General features: G+C 37.1%; 1 protein-coding gene across 4 annotated transcripts in view; it reads right to left on the bottom strand.

The window, feature by feature from the left end:
- safb (scaffold attachment factor B) overlaps window positions 1–15,943 on the bottom strand; it is a 59,592-nt gene that overhangs the window by 31,056 nt on the left and 12,593 nt on the right. For all 4 annotated transcript variants that reach the window (XR_011354526.1, XM_069928449.1, XM_069928451.1 and 1 more), the window contains 7 exons: window positions 14,403–14,477; window positions 11,915–11,942; window positions 10,028–10,526; window positions 9,503–9,552; window positions 8,841–8,956; window positions 8,077–8,226; window positions 1,676–1,800 (listed from right to left, as the gene is read on the bottom strand). Coding sequence is in view for 3 of the 4 variants with exons in the window: in XM_069928449.1 (XP_069784550.1) it covers window positions 1,676–1,800; window positions 8,077–8,226; window positions 8,841–8,956; window positions 9,503–9,552; window positions 10,028–10,526; window positions 11,915–11,942; window positions 14,403–14,477 (1,043 nt within the window). In the remaining variant the exon portion in view is untranslated. The remainder of the gene's footprint in view (window positions 1–1,675; window positions 1,801–8,076; window positions 8,227–8,840; window positions 8,957–9,502; window positions 9,553–10,027; window positions 10,527–11,914; window positions 11,943–14,402; window positions 14,478–15,943) is intronic.

Here is a 15,943-nt window from a genome sequence, read left to right as displayed (position 1 = left end):
CCCACAAGATCCCTCCGATCCTCCAATAATCTTATCATTAATACTATATTCTGCTGTCATATTTGACCTACCAAAATGAACCACTTAACAGGGTTGAACTCCATCTGCCACTTCTCAGCCCAGTTTTGCATCTTATCAATGTTCCACTGTAACCTCTGACAGCTCTCCACACTATCCACAACACCCCCAACCTTTGTGTCATCAGCAAACTTACTAACCCACCCCTCCACTTCCTCATCCAGGTCATTTATAAAAACCACGAAGAGCAAGGCCGAAAGGCAGCAAAGAGTGGTTGTAGATGGATCATATTCTGCATGGAAGTCGGTGACCAGTGGTTCAAGGTCGTAAGGCACGACCTGCCCTTGACAAAGCCATGTTGACTACTCTTAATCATATTATATCTCTCCAAATATTCATAAATCTGCTTCTCAACCACTGAAGACTCACTGGTCTAGGATTTCTTGGGCTATTGCTACTCACTTTCTTCAATAAAGGAACAACTGCAACGCTCCAATTCCTCTCCTGTCCCCATTGATGATTCAAAGATCACCACCAAGGGTTCAGCAATTTCTTCCTCACCTCCCACAGTAGCCTGTGGTACATCTCATCCGGTCCCAGCTACTTATCCAACTTGATGCTTTCCAAAAGCTCCAGCACATCCTTTTTCTTAGTATCTACATGTTCAAGCAAATGTATTTTCCAGTAAATATTAATACTTAGCCTGCTCTCGAAGAGTAATAAAGTTAGAAACTTCAGTGTTCTGTGGTTCTATTTATTGTTCTACACAACTTTGTAATTGACAGAGTGCACCAGCTGCCCCTTTTGGTACCATGCCACTGGTAATCTCCTCCCTAAGAATCCATCTGAACAAGGTACCAGCATAATTTACAGCCAACTTAGTTGTAATTGTACTGATGGCAGACTACAAATAGTAAGCTAAAAGCATTAGTAAGTAATAGCAGATCCTGGAGGGATTTTAAGCTCCATCTTCAACAGAAACAAGGAACGTTTCTGAAATTCATTCCCTATTTTAACATTGATGAGGCAACAGAAACAGTTCAAAGCAGTAACGCAGGGATAGTTAGGCATCAACAAGAATCACATCTTAAGAACACCAACAAGGTAGGTTTGTAGTTTCACCAAAAGCAACATGCATCACATTTCAGAAGCTTTGTGCTCCATTGCATGAAGTAATGTTCAGGCAATTTAGTGTAATAACCCATCCAAATAAATGCCTAATAGCCATTGTTACTGTTATAGTAGGAAAGGGTTTTATGGTCAGAAAAATATAGCTTCCTTCTTCGGTATTTCTTTTTTTTTTCCAAATAAAATACTACATGTATTTGGATTAAATTTGAAATATTGTGATAGGTTTGCTGTGGTTTTATATTAAATATATAATAAAAATAATTTAAAAACTTCTATATACTGAATTCCTGAATCATCAATGAACCAAAGACACTGCCTTACCTTTCGTGCACTATTAGATTTTTATAGCAATGTTGTAAGATGGTTGCAGTAATGATACTGCTGCAAAGCACCAACAATTCTGAATACTGTGGTCCACAATTATCACTTGTGGACTAAAGCTACCTCCCAATTCAGTATTTAAAGCAAGAACATTTCAAAAACCACCTCAGCAAAATTTCACACAAATTTAGTTATTAAAACTTACCTGTCAGTTTTGGAATCTGTAGAATGACGCCGGTCACTGCTGAGTTCTCGACCAGGTCCTGATTTGGGATCCTTTTTCAAATCATCCTTCTTACCTGGTTTCTTTCCTGAAGGCTCATTTTTAGCCTAAAAAGTCAAGAGAATCCATAAACAACCTCAACACCAGAGCTATCACAAGTGATACGCTGGATTAGCTACATGCTATCAGAATGACAGATTCCTTCCTGCCTGCTTTCCATTCTCTCTAAATCACAGGTTCCATGTTTATGATGGAAAAATTTACATCGGAAGCTCAGAACTGTCTTCAGTCCTTTCTTCAAATAAAAAATGTTGGTAAACAGCATGTTAACAGGTCCCTCTGCCCCATAAGCACATGCTGCCCTATTGCACCAATTAACCTACAAATCCCGTACATTTTTGGAAGGTGGAAGGAAAGTGAGCACCTCGAAGAACTCCACACAGACATTGGTAGAACGTACAAACGAGTCCAGGTTGTTGTAAAAGCATTGTTATCCATGCCAAGGTTTTACTTGATCTCAACTCCCATACTATTACAGGTCGAGTACCCCTTATCCGAAAGGCATGGAACCAGAGTGTTTCAGATTTTGGAATGTGTTTAATAGTGTGAATTGTTTTGTATTTATCCCCAAAAAATTGATCTCTGCTTACAAAAGATGATAAATGCAGCACCAAATACTAGAAATTCTGCTGGATGATTTTTTTTTTTTAAAAGTAATGTAATAGGTCTGGCAGTGACAATGGACAGCAACAAACTGGCACCCACTTATGGCATCACGTCAGCACTCAAAAAGTTCTGGATAAGAGGTTCTCGACCTGTATATTATCATTCAGGATTGACAATCAGCCTGAAAAAGTTTTGTACCAACCAGCCCCTGACTCAAGCTTTGAAGACCCAACTCTCCTCATTGATGACATTCGTCTCAATGCTGTCAACAAGTTTTGCTACCTGGGCAGCATAACAACATCTTCAGCTTCTCTAGATGTAGAAATTCAGTCAAGAACCAGAAAGACCTGCTTTACCATTGGTCAGCTGAAAAATGGGGTTTGGTCACAGATGTACGGGGCCGTTGACATATCAGCTTTGCTATATGGATTTGAGATGCGGTATCCATATCAAGAGTCACTTGCATTCTCTGATGAAGATCACCTGCCAAGACAAGGTCTCCAATACAGAGCCGGAATGTCAGTAGTTTCAACCTTGGTGATGTCAGCCAAACTGCGCTGGGCAGGACATGTCAAAATACAAGCCAAGAACAGCTTGGACAGCCAATTGTCCAGTAGTCCCCAAAAACTAGGAAGCCAGTGACTACAGTACAAGGATGTTCTGCACAGGAGTCTCAAGAAAGCTGACAATGCTCCATCACCATGGGAGGATCTAGCTCAAGATCACTCACAGTGGAGGGCCGCTATCAGAAAAGGTGTGGATGCTGCTGAGAACAAGTTCAACAGAGGAAAAGCATCACAACAGAGCTACTGCCCCTGCTACTCCTCTAGGCCTCACCTGCCAAGTATGTGGCAAGTAGTACCTGTCAAGGATTGGCCTGTACAGCCACTCCAGGATGTACATATCAAACCCACAAACTGACTGAAAGGAACCATCATCCAACGGAATGGATAGCCAGAAGATTATCATTCTATTCTTAAATAGTAATAAGAAGTCACATCTACAATGTCACCTCAAAATTTCATGGTTAAAATCCCCAACACATATTGCATAATGTTGGCAATGGTTCATATATTTGAGCAAAAGATCCTCACTGGTACTAGAAAATTAATCTTCACAATACGTTCTCAGATGCGAATGGAGACAGAGTAAGACAAGTGAACCAACATTTTCTATCAAAGAATGAGTGTGCAGTCAAGGTACACTAACTAAAACTGGAATCGGCGCACACTCTTCTGATAACAAGAATAGTTTGCTAACGTGAACAAAGAGAACATAGGCGAGAGGAGTCACGTGATGGAGTAGTGGCCGGACGGTGAACTCCAGCCCTCTCCAGAAAAGTCGGGAAAAACAAAGGAAAACACAAAGGCACAGAAATAAAAGTTACAGAAAAGTGAGTATAAAGGTGGAAAGAAGATGGCGACAAAAAAAGGAAAATCGAAAGCAACGGTAAGAAGAGAGGAAGAGAAGACAAAGGAGGAAAATGTTGAAGGCCTTACCTGTCCGAAGAGGCCCGCTGCGGAGAGAGAAACCCGCTCCCTCAGGTCGGTAAATAATGGACTACAAAAATGGCTCGCTGAGCCAAGTAAAAGTGCGCAACCGCGCATGAAAAAAAAACACACCGACGGGAGGGGGGACCAGCTGGGGAGTCGATCTCCACAGCCGGCAACGACAGCTGCAGAACACCTGCAGCAAGAAGAGACCACAGAAGACAATAGAAACAAGAAAGAAGAGAAGGAAAGGGCAACAAAGAAACAACAGATGGCCAACCCAGAGGAAGAAGAGGAAGAGGAAGAGTACAGTGAAATAGAAGAAGAAAAGAAAGGCAAGATAAAGAAGGTACTTTCTCTTATTAAAGGATACATGGAGTCATTTAAAGAATGGCAAACACAGGAATTTAATGATTTAAGAAAAAGAATAAACAACACAGAAGAGAAAATGAATAAAATAGAGATGACCTTAACAGAAATGGGAAAGAAAATGGACAAGATGGAAGAGCGGGCAGTAGCAGCAGAAATGGAGGTAGAAGACTTAAAAAAGAAATTGGAGAAATCTAATAAAAAAACTAAAGAGACACAAGAACTACTAGCTCAAAAAATAGATACAATGGAAAATTATAACAGAAGAAATAACATAAAGATAGTGGGCCTTAAGGAAGATGAAGAAGGCAAGAATATGAGGGAGTTTATAAAAGAGTGGATCCCTAAGACCCTAGGATGTCCAGAACTACAGCAAGAAATGGAAATAGAAAGGGCACATAGAGCATTGGCCTCTAAACCACAACCACAACAAAAACCAAGATCTATTGTAGTAAAATTCCTAAGATATACTACAAGAGAAAAGGTACTGGAGAAGACAATGGAAAAAGTAAGAGAGGGCAACAAACCACTGGAGTATAAAGAGCAAAAAATCTTCATTTATCCAGATATAAGTTTTGAACTCCTAAAGAAGAGAAAAGAGTTCAATACAGCAAAGGCGATTTTATGGAAGAAAGGGTATAAATTTATACTAAAGCATCCAGCGGTATTGAAAATATTTATTCCAGGACAACAAAACAGACTATTCTCGGATCCAGAAGAAGCACGAAAATTTGCAGAACAATTACAAAAATAGACTGAGGGAGGAAGACGGGTAATGAGAGTAAAAATGATCACGATTGATATGTATATGGGTAAAGACAAAAATAGACTGAGGGATGAAGACGGGTAATGAGAGTAAAAATGATCACGATTGATATGTATGCGGGTAAAGAGGTATAAGAGTGAATAGAGACAATGTGCATACGTGAATGTATCTGTACTTAGAGGAAAATATAGATAGTATAGACAAGAATTAATAAGGGAAGGTAATGGAATAGAGAGAATAAGGAGGGAATTAAAAGAGTGACCTTTGTGACATATGAAAAGTGAAATCTTTTCTGGGGGGGGCGGGGTGGGGGGAAATAGCGGTCACTGCAAAATCAGTTGACGCTTGCGAGTGGATTCGCAAATCCAAATGGAGAAGGGAGATGTGGTTGTCCGACAAGGGATAAAGGACAACTCAGGAGGGGAAGGGGAGATTGGGGATAAATAAGATAGAAATAGGAGAATAAGGAAAATGTTGGATGTTGTAGGAATGTTGTCTTATAAAGAGTTGAAAATAAGAAAACAGAAATGGAAAAGGAGGAAAGGTAATGATGGAAAAACGGAAAGAGAAGATAAACAAAATATAAAAGGGCTACGCTGAACTATATGACTTTAAATATTAATGGAATACATAACCAAATTAAAAGGAAGAAACTACTAAATTTAAATGAATAAATGTATTCCATTAGAAAAAATAACATATAGGTTAAGAAATAATATTGAAATATTCGAACAAGTATAGGAGCCTTACATTAAATACAATAGCGAAAACCTAACGGGGACAAACATTACCTAAGTTGATGGAAGGAGAAGGAAAGAAAAGAATGGACTCAGTAGAATTTCTGGTGTATTTTTGTTGAATGACAACATTGTCTGACTGGCTTAATGCAACCTAGATTGTATACCTAAAATGGATGAGGGTGGGGGTGGGGGGGTGGCTTGGGAGGAGTGGGGGGTGGGGGGAAGAAAAAGTCACTGTATATGTGTGAAAAAGAAATAGTGTATATCATGGCTAATGTGATTTATGGTGTGAAAAGTAAAAAATTAAAAATAAAAAAAAACAAAGAGAACATAGGCTCTGGCGTTTTCTGCACACCTGCTTGGTCTGAAAAGCTTGCAGGATGCCAATAAATGAGACTTAGTTTATCAAAATCACTCCAAGCACTGATTACCAATTAGTCGAGGTGTCAATTAGATTCGTTAAAATGACAAAGATTCTGCAATCACAGTAGACTATTGAGCTTATTTACATGGCAAATCATTTTTAAATGCTATTCTAAAAAAAATTCTTGCAGAATGTGGTAATATATTGAGAAGTTCAGAGTTCAATTTTAACACTATCAAATGTTCAAATTCTAACATTTATGATTTAATTTGTAACAACTTAGATAGCTTGTTCATTGAGTTTCCTTGCCACTTCTAAGCACAGATCTTCCTTCTAACATTTTCAGGTAGGAATGCTGATGGGATTCAACTTTTTTTTAAAAAGTTTTTTATTTTTCACTCTATGAACCATATTAACCAAAATACACACAAACATTTCCCTCTTGAAGATACAGTGTCATTTTCTCCCCCTTTCCCCCCTACCTTCCAACCCCCCTTCAAACCCACTCAACGTTCAACATATACAACACAATTAACCCATTAAACAATGTCATCAAACAAAGAAAATAAACAAGAAAATTGTGTCATCTACTTTTACACACTAGGTCAGTTCATTTCATCGTCTTCTCATTCTATCATTTTAGGGGGTGGAGGTCCGCGGTAGGCCCTCTCTGTTGCGTTCCATGTACGGATCCCAAATTTGTTCAAATAATGTGACTATTTTTTTAATTATATGTTATTTTTTTTTCCCAATAGAATACATTTATTCATTTCTATGTACCAATGCTATACTCTCAGGCTCTCTTCTGATTTCCAGGTTGACATTATACATTTTTTTGCTACAGCTAAGGCTATCATAATAAATCTTTTTTGTGCTTCATCCAGTTTGAGGCCTAATTCTTTACTTATATTACTTAGAAGAAAGATCTCTGGGTTTTTTGGTATGTTGCTTTTTGTGATTTTATTTAATACCTGATTTAGATCTTCCCAAAACTTTTCCACTTTCTCATGTGCATGTACTGTTGTTCCAGTTTCCTTCTTACAGCGAAAACATCTATCTGATACTGTTGGATCCCATTTATTTAACTTTTGGGGCATGATATATAACCTGTGTAACCAATTATATTGTATCATGCGTAACTTCGTGTTTATTGTGTTTCTCATAGTTCCGGAGCATAGCTTTTCCCATTTTTCATTTTTTAATTTTTATGTTTAGATCTTGTTCCCACTTTTGTTTGGGTTTACATCTTATTTCATAATTTTCTTTCTCTTGCAGCTTGATGTACATATTTGTTATAAATCTTTTAATTATCATTGTGTCTGTAATCACATATTCAAGCTGCTTCCTTCTGGTAACCTAAGTCTGCTTCCCAATTTGTCCTTTAAGTAGTTTTTCAGATGGTGGTATGCAAACATTGTACTGTGAGTTGTACCATATTTGTTATTCACTTGTTTAAATGATAATAAATTATTTCCCAAAAAACAATTTTCTATTCTTTCAATTCCTTTTCTCTCCCATTGTCTAAAGGAAAGGTTATCTCTTGTGAAAGGGATTAGTTGATTTTGCGTCAATAATAATTTTGGTAGTTGGTCATGTTTTTTCCTTTCTACATGAATCTTCTTCCAAATGTTGAGCAGATGGTGCAGTACTGGTGAACTTGTATATTGCAACAGTTTTTCATCCCACTTTTAAAGTATATGTTCTGGTACCTTCTCCCCTATTTTATCTAGCTCTATCCTGGTCCAATCTGGTTTTTTCCTTGTTTGATAAAAATCTGATAGATATCATAATTCTTAAAGTTTTTTGGTAGCTGCAAACACCCTTGTTTGTACCATTGTTAATTTATCTAGCGCTATCCTCAGTTTCCGATGGGGTTCAACTTGAAACATTAACCTGACTTCCCTTTGTAGCTGCTATTGATTGGATAAATTCAAATCTGAAAATAAAGGAATAAATGCTGGACATAAACCAATGCCATTTTCACTCACCTTCTCTACAGAGATCATTCGCCCATGCAGCTCTGTTCTATGTAAATTTCCAATACATTTTGTTGCCTCCTCACTGGTTGACATAGTCACAAATCCATAGCAGCGTGCTCCAGGACTACGAGCATTAGTCACTACTTTTGCACCAACCACCTAAGTAGAAAAAGTATCACTCAAAATGAAATGAGCCATGATTCACACAAAATATAAAAGATTAGTTCTTATAACAACTGAATGGTGTGTGCCAATAAATGTGTCCAGATTCCCGAAATAAAACTGTCCCCATGTATAAATCCAAAACAAATGCACATTATGAAATATTACTCTTGTGATAACACATCAAACATATTCAAAAATCAGCAAGTGAAACAAAATGCAGAAATGAATTTAAATCACCACCATAAATCCAACAGTATCACCAGATATGGGGGGGGGGGGGGTTGGAGAAGAGAATAATTAAGTACCTGATAACTAAATCATATCTCTAAGCACTTGGTTTACATCACAATCTGAAAAGAGACTTCTTAGTGGACATCATGATCAGGCAATTTTCAAAATTCAATGCAAACATCAGGCCAACAGGAAGATTAGTCAAAACATTTCTTCTAAAGCTAGAAAGAATGTGAGCTGCGAGAAGGATGTACAAAGAGCTGAATGGCCAACATCTGCCACTTTTGTCTATGCTTTTAAAACAGTAGTTCTATATTTTGAGAACAATAAAAACCCAACAAACCGTAGGATACTCAGAACCTCATTTTAATAGTTACCTTGCCATATTTACTGAAGAGGTTCTTCAAGTCAGTTGCTCTGGTGGCAGAGGACAAGCCACTCACCCAAAGATTCTTTCCTGTACTGTCTGAAATGGCGGTACTACCAGATCGTCCTGAATAATAATGAATTAATATTGATACATTAAGTTTTTCCAAACCAATGACAACCCAGAAGCTATAGAAAATTTTAAAAACTTCTCAATTATAGTACATCTTGACATTCAACATTTAAACCAGGCATTGCTTCATGAATCAATGGGGAAAATAAGTCACATCACCCCGTTGTTTTCAGTAGACCAATTCAGCAAGTTTGATTTGAGACAAGAAAATCCATTGTGAAAATACCACTTGATTCATCAGATGTCTATCAATTAGGTAGTCTCAAGACCTCACCCAATACTAAACAGATGATTATATAATTCTTAAACATGTATATTTAAATTTCTATTATCAATTTTTCCTCTGGGATTAAAAATATAAAACCTTTGATGAATATTAATGGAAATGCATTAACACAATAATTCTCAATTGTTTCAGTGGCTGGGTAAAAAAAGTTAAGATGTAATAATGTATAGATGAAAGGTTTAGCATAATTTTTACATTTAGGAAAGGCCACTGCCAAAATAATCACTATATCAAAGCAATAGTATCAATCCTACCTTTCTCATCTTTTGCTGCAATTTTAATATCTTTTCCATCCTTGATAGAGCTAAAGCACAAAATTAGATTTGTTAGATTTAGAGAATAAAAGAGGATTTCAGAGTATATGTTTTAAAGACAGAACTTTTGTTAATCCAAGCAAACTGCCCAATACCTACCAAATGTTACACTTGAAAATGCAATTAACCAAACATTGGGTGCAGGGGCAAAGACATTTTAGATCTGATTTGGCAATGAAACCATACATAAAATGCCTTGTTACATTTTTGGATTGCCGATGAAGTGGACACGCAGATGCAAAATATTCCGTGTTTGTGATCAACCTCTTCGGGTTGGAGGAGAGCAGTAAGTGTAAAAGGAAGTCGCCTCTAACGGTGCAGGGGGGAAAAAATTAAGAACTTTTAAACAAAAGATAGATCAAAATTATCACCACTGTGCAGGCCAATTCATGAGATAAGTTTACTGATATCTTAGTATGAATGGAAAAAAAGAAAGCTCTGATCTAGAACTGAGAAACAACAAACCTCTTGTTCTGATCACTGCCCTCTATAATCGAGATTTCTTTCTTAGCTGCTTCATTAGAATCACCTTCATCTTCTGTTTTCAATGTTTCATCTTTGCTTTCCTCAGTTCCTGGCTGCTGTTCTTTCTCTGCGCACTCAATGCCTGCCCCTTCTAACTCTTCTTTCTGTTGCTCGCCTTCCATTTCACCCAGATTTGGTGTTGTTCTCATTTCTTTTTCATTTTTATTGCCACTGGGTACTTGATTGGAGGGTTTCTCAGAATCAGTCCCTGATGGTTTTGATTCTTTCTTGGGAACATCCAAAAAGTCATTGTCGAGTTCCAGTGTCAATGCATCCTCTGCTTGAACAGTAACTGAGATGTTGTCATCTTCTTCTTCTTTCTGGTACGATTCTACGTTGATCATTTCTTGTGTAGAAAGCTGGGTCTCTTCGGAGGGCTCCTCCTCGATAGGGACTGAACTACAAGCTTCCCCCGAACTCTCGGCTACATTCTCCTTCTCTACGGGATCAATGGGAATAGAATAGCACAAGGTTTAATTACCACTGAAATAAATCAAGAACATACACGGAGCTAACATGCCCGCCATGTCACTAGGCAGGACTGCCCCTATCTTTTATTAGAACCATAGGGAGATTGGAAAACTGAGGGAGCACACAGCTATCTAAAACATGAAATCATTGCAATTAACTAATTTACCAACAGATATTTCAATAATCCCACAGATTGATCATACTCCTTAATGCTACATATGGATAACTCTGGAAATAAGCAGATGTAGTTCAAATGAATAAATGTCCATACTATTCCAAGTAGTAAATAGCTGAAGTCAGAAGTTCCTTTGCAATTCAAGAAGATCAGAAATAATAATTTTCAAATAGCTTCCAAGAGTGTTCAATAACTGCTTCCTTTTCATAGTTCTAAGCCTTCTGATTAACTTCATTTCTTCCAACTGAAGCAAGAGTCCAGCAAAACGTATGCAATATACTTGAGCAGGTAGATTGTTCATCAAGTCCTTAAATATTCTTGGCCGATTGTTCTTCCATTTGCTTTAACCTATAGCACTTCCTTAATTCAGTTAGGTCTGTATTGTGTATTATTCAAATACTGTAAACTGGTCAGTTTTGATTACATTGGGAAGACTTCTGGTTAGACTCCAGACTTCCACTTCATTGACCCTTCTGTAGAATTTAGAGGTTTGAGCAGAATATTTTTGTGTACTCATTCACATCACCAGATCAAGATTTGAAAATCCAATCAGATCGCAGAGGATTCACACCAATAACATGTGCTGATCTTGTACAGAAATTAGATAAGTCTATGTTGCACAACTAACCTAGCTTTTTAACTTGCCCATAAAAAAGTTACCAAGCTATAAACCATCGAGGAAAAGCCACCAACACATTCACTACCACAACAAATTTTATTAACCCAAAAATTTGAGCTAGACCAAATCCTTACATTTGCTTTAAGTCAGATTAAAGTTTTATTTAAACTCAGGAAAGAACAATCCTAAACTTAAATTTTGTTATTGGATAAATCAGTGGCCATTACTCTTCTAATATCATTGCCATTCTATTCCCCTCCCCACTAAAAGTAACCCATATTCAATTGAGAAGCAAGTTCCCATTCAATGTATACAACAATGCTGGATTTCATAAAAGCTGTCGGCTACGTATAGGTTAGTTGTGCCACCAGAACTTCATAGCAGGTTGAATTAATGTAGCAGACCTGGGATATGCCTAAGTTTTCCAGTCTCCCTGTACCTGTGCTACTCTGAACCACTGTTTTTTAAAAAATTCCAGAATACTTGCATGAAATAATTTTTTTCTAAAAGAGAAAAATAAAGCTGCACTGGGGCACGTGGATGGAAGGATGGTGTCTAATACCTGTTTCTTCAAGTACATCTTCGGTATCCTAAAAATAAAGAAAAAAAAATCAAAAAATGTAAAAAAGATGAGTCTATTAACTATTAAATACAAAATGTTTTGGATGACAAAATACAACTTAAAAGCTTTATTGAATACATTAATAATAAATGCAGTAGTTTTAATGGAGCCAAAGCTGCACACTGCTACACAAGTCCCCACGCAAGCATGATACCCTGCTTATGTACCCAAAACCCACATTTAAAAATTTCAGACTGATGTAGATGAATAGAAAAACATGAACAATCTTAAAAGCTAGTTATAACAGTGCAAAAACAACCAAAACCATCATACATTGGCTGTTATTCTCATACTTGTTAAAATGCTGCATTATTTACTTCAGGTTTAATTATACAAATTAAAGATGCATTAAAATTCTCTAGAAAATGCACTACAATGGTGCTAACATGTATATTATTTAGTATAAACAGGCATAATTTTAAATTTTAAAACATACATGGTAACAGGCCATTTTGGCCCACGAATCCATGCCGCCAAATTTTCTCTCAATTAGCCTATACCCCACCCCCCCCCAGGTAAAACACATGCAGACATGGGGAGAATGTACAAACTCCTTACAGGCAGCGCTGATTCAAACCCCAGTTCCGATCGCTGGTGCTATAAAGGCGCTGCATTAACTGCTACGCCAAACGAGCTGCCCTAACATTTTTCCTGAACTTTCCTCTGTGCCATAAAACTTTTTTCATTCAAATTCACTCCAACATAACCACATATTTCCTGCAAAAAAAGTTCCCCTTCAATCCACACACTGGCCTTGTCCAAATCAATTTTTATTCCAAATACCCAGTCGCCTTTGCATTTGTTTGATTGCTGTACAGGGTAGTGGTTATAGACCTATTCAAATAGTCATTGGGCCTCCATAAATTCGTCCCCTTTTCTACCCAAAGAATCACCACTACTGTTTTTATTTTACCAACACTAATGTTCCCAATGACACTTAAGATTTGATAATTACACTGATGCCCATTTCTGACTCACAAATGTACAATGAGATCATAAAAAAATGATAAATTACAACCATCTCTAGCTGTCCAATGGCAAAGTTATAGTTTAAAGATCTCTATATCTTTATTTTTTTAACTGCCAATCTCCTTCTCAACCAAAAGGTAGTGGACAACCCAGGACATCAAGGGCAAAATTCTCCCTACTGTTGAGTACATTTACTGTACATTCTCACTGCTGCCATCAGGAAGACTAGCACCACCAGGTTCAGATATAGTTGCTACTCCTCCACCATCAGTCCTAAGCAGCAAACTCAATCAAAGACTCACTTAAGGACTCTTACTTGTGCACTTCACTAATTTTCTTTTGTTCTGTATTGCAGTTTGTTTACATTCGTTGCCTGTTTACAGTTTTTATTTGTTTACATGTTTAGGCTGCAGAGTTTTTTTTTGCAGTATGGTAATTATGCCATGCCTGCAGGAAAAAGGAATCTCAGGGTTGTAAGTCACATCATGTTATACTCTGACAATAAATCTGAAATTTGAAATATGAATCTGAACTTTCTATGCTTTCAATCATTTAACAGACCTTTGCAACTCTTCCTCGACCACACTTAACCCAGATTACCCTCCATTGGTTTCCTATTTACTGATGCAAAAGATTAAATAAACATTATAGCTAACTTACACATCACATCGTTCTTGGGTGCAACCAAACTACCATCAGTTTTCAGAAGAGATTGCTAATGCTGGAATCTGAAGCACAAACATGTTGCTGGAAGAACTCAGCAGCTCAGCCGCAACTTAATGGCAAAGAGGTGTTTTGACATTTTGAATCAAGACCCTGTATCATAATTTGAACCAGATTCTGATGGAGGGTCTTGACCCAAAATGATGACCCTGCTTTTGCTTCTATAGATGCTGCCTGACCCATCGAGTTCCTTCAGCATCTTGCTTTTGCTATTATTGGTATCCTTTGGCTTCACATAATAATGTTAAAACAATGAGGGTGCTGGCTCCAAATTCTACCCCCCCCCACACAAACAAACCTTCATTTCAAATCCTTCCCAAAAAATTGCTCCATTTTGTTTAACTTCCCAGTTTTTCTTACATTTCTGACATCACTCAATAATTCTGGATCTTGCCAAGATTAAATGTTTTGACCTTTAGATATCCTGCTAGTTTGAGAGGTAGTCACAAGGTACAAATGCAAATTGATACTGTTGTTTCCTATCATCGTATGATCACTGCTCACACAAAAAAGTTACAATTTGTATTTAATTATTCCAGTGATAAATAAAATTTAACTATGAATTTTTTTTGCAGTACTGATGACCTAAATAAGAGAATTTCAAATTTCCTGAATGTTCATTTTTCTAATTTATCACAAATATAAATTTTAGTATCAATTACATTATCAATTAAGTGAATCAGAGCATCCCATTTCATCAACATCAAACTAAATTAATCTCAAAATTGCATCCTACCTCTTTATTTGACATGGATTCCTCTTCTGCAGTGCAAGGCACGTCTGGTTCCATCTCCTTTGACTCGTCGACTATCTGAAATGTTATATTCAACATTAAATTCATCAAGCAAAAAAAAAGTCACATTGAATTGATATGCAATCAAAATGTTTTGTTTCAAATCCAACAGCAAAGTGACCCTGCACTCCAGAATTAGTCAAGTGTATCTTTCCAAAATGTAATCCACATTCTCGTGTTAGGTTAAAGATGTAATTTTAAAAATTACTTTTGTGTGTAAAATTATCCTGTCCAAAAAAAAAACCACAATCTCAAACTGCAAATCACAAACCATGAAAATTCTAGCAAATCCAGGGTCATCATGCTGGGTTGAAAAACACATTTATATCTGATACACAGTACCAAAATTATTACTAACATTCAGTTCAGTTATAAACTGAGTTAATGGCCCAGATTTTGCAGTTGTAAAGATGAAAGCATCACCATTCACTGTTATTTCTCTGTGAAATTGTTACCAGCAACTTCTGAAATATGCACGTGCACAACTAAAAATAAAAATCCAGAAGTTTACTGTCAGCAATTCCCTCCATAAGCTGTTGTGCATAATTCAGCAGAGTAGAGAAATCAAGCAAGCTCACAAGAACTTAAAAAGCAATTATGGGAAAGATATGGAAGCTTTGGAAAGGAGACCAAAGAGATTAGAAGATATGAGCTCCAAGAAATTGGGACAAATTTGAATCGCTTCCTCTGGAATGAAGGCTGAAGGGGTGGCAGAACCACTGGGTTTGCGCTTTGGAGTTCAGTTGGCACATGCATGAGTTAAGCACCCTAACGATATTGAATTCACGCCCTTGCACATGCGCCAACTGAACTCCAGTATTTAGACCGCGTATACGCCAACCAAAGACGTATGCAAGATGGCTGCAACCAGCCTACAGACCCTGGGATGCCAGCAAATATGTACATTTTGGCTTTTACGTGCCTTGTGTCCCTGTTTGTCAAATACAACAAATGTAAATTTTATAAAATTTTTTTAAACAAAATTTCAGTTATATGTGTGGAGGATGCAAATGAGACAACATTCATTTTTTTAAAATTTGGTCACACGGATATTTTGATGAAAGGCCTGTTTCTGTGCTATAAAGCTATATAACAGAACCTCGACATCAATATTGATAAAATGAAGCCTGCACTAAAAATGGTGAAATTTTCATTGGCGGATTTCTTAAAAATTATGCCAATCTCCCGTTTCAAAGCTGAATGCAAAATCCAGGCCATTGAGTACAGGTTCTTATAGCCTGCAACTTTAACCAAGCCTCAATGATATTACCTGCCTTTGCAAAATACCTTTTCCCTATTTCCTGCAACTTTCTCTCTGGTTGCAATTGCCCATTGTGCAAATTCATGCTGCAGATCCCAAGTTACATTCAGTAGAAAACTAGTTTGAAATTAAAATCAGAATTGAACAGGTTGAGCCAGCTGGGTTAAGAGCTTAAAATGCAATTACATTCTTCCCACACCAAACCATCTTATTTTAAAGTCTT

The sequence above is a fragment of the Narcine bancroftii genome, chromosome 3 (assembly GCF_036971445.1).
Source record: "Narcine bancroftii isolate sNarBan1 chromosome 3, sNarBan1.hap1, whole genome shotgun sequence".
NCBI lineage: Eukaryota > Metazoa > Chordata > Chondrichthyes > Torpediniformes > Narcinidae > Narcine > Narcine bancroftii.
This window is presented reverse-complemented; position numbering and strand designations above follow the sequence as displayed.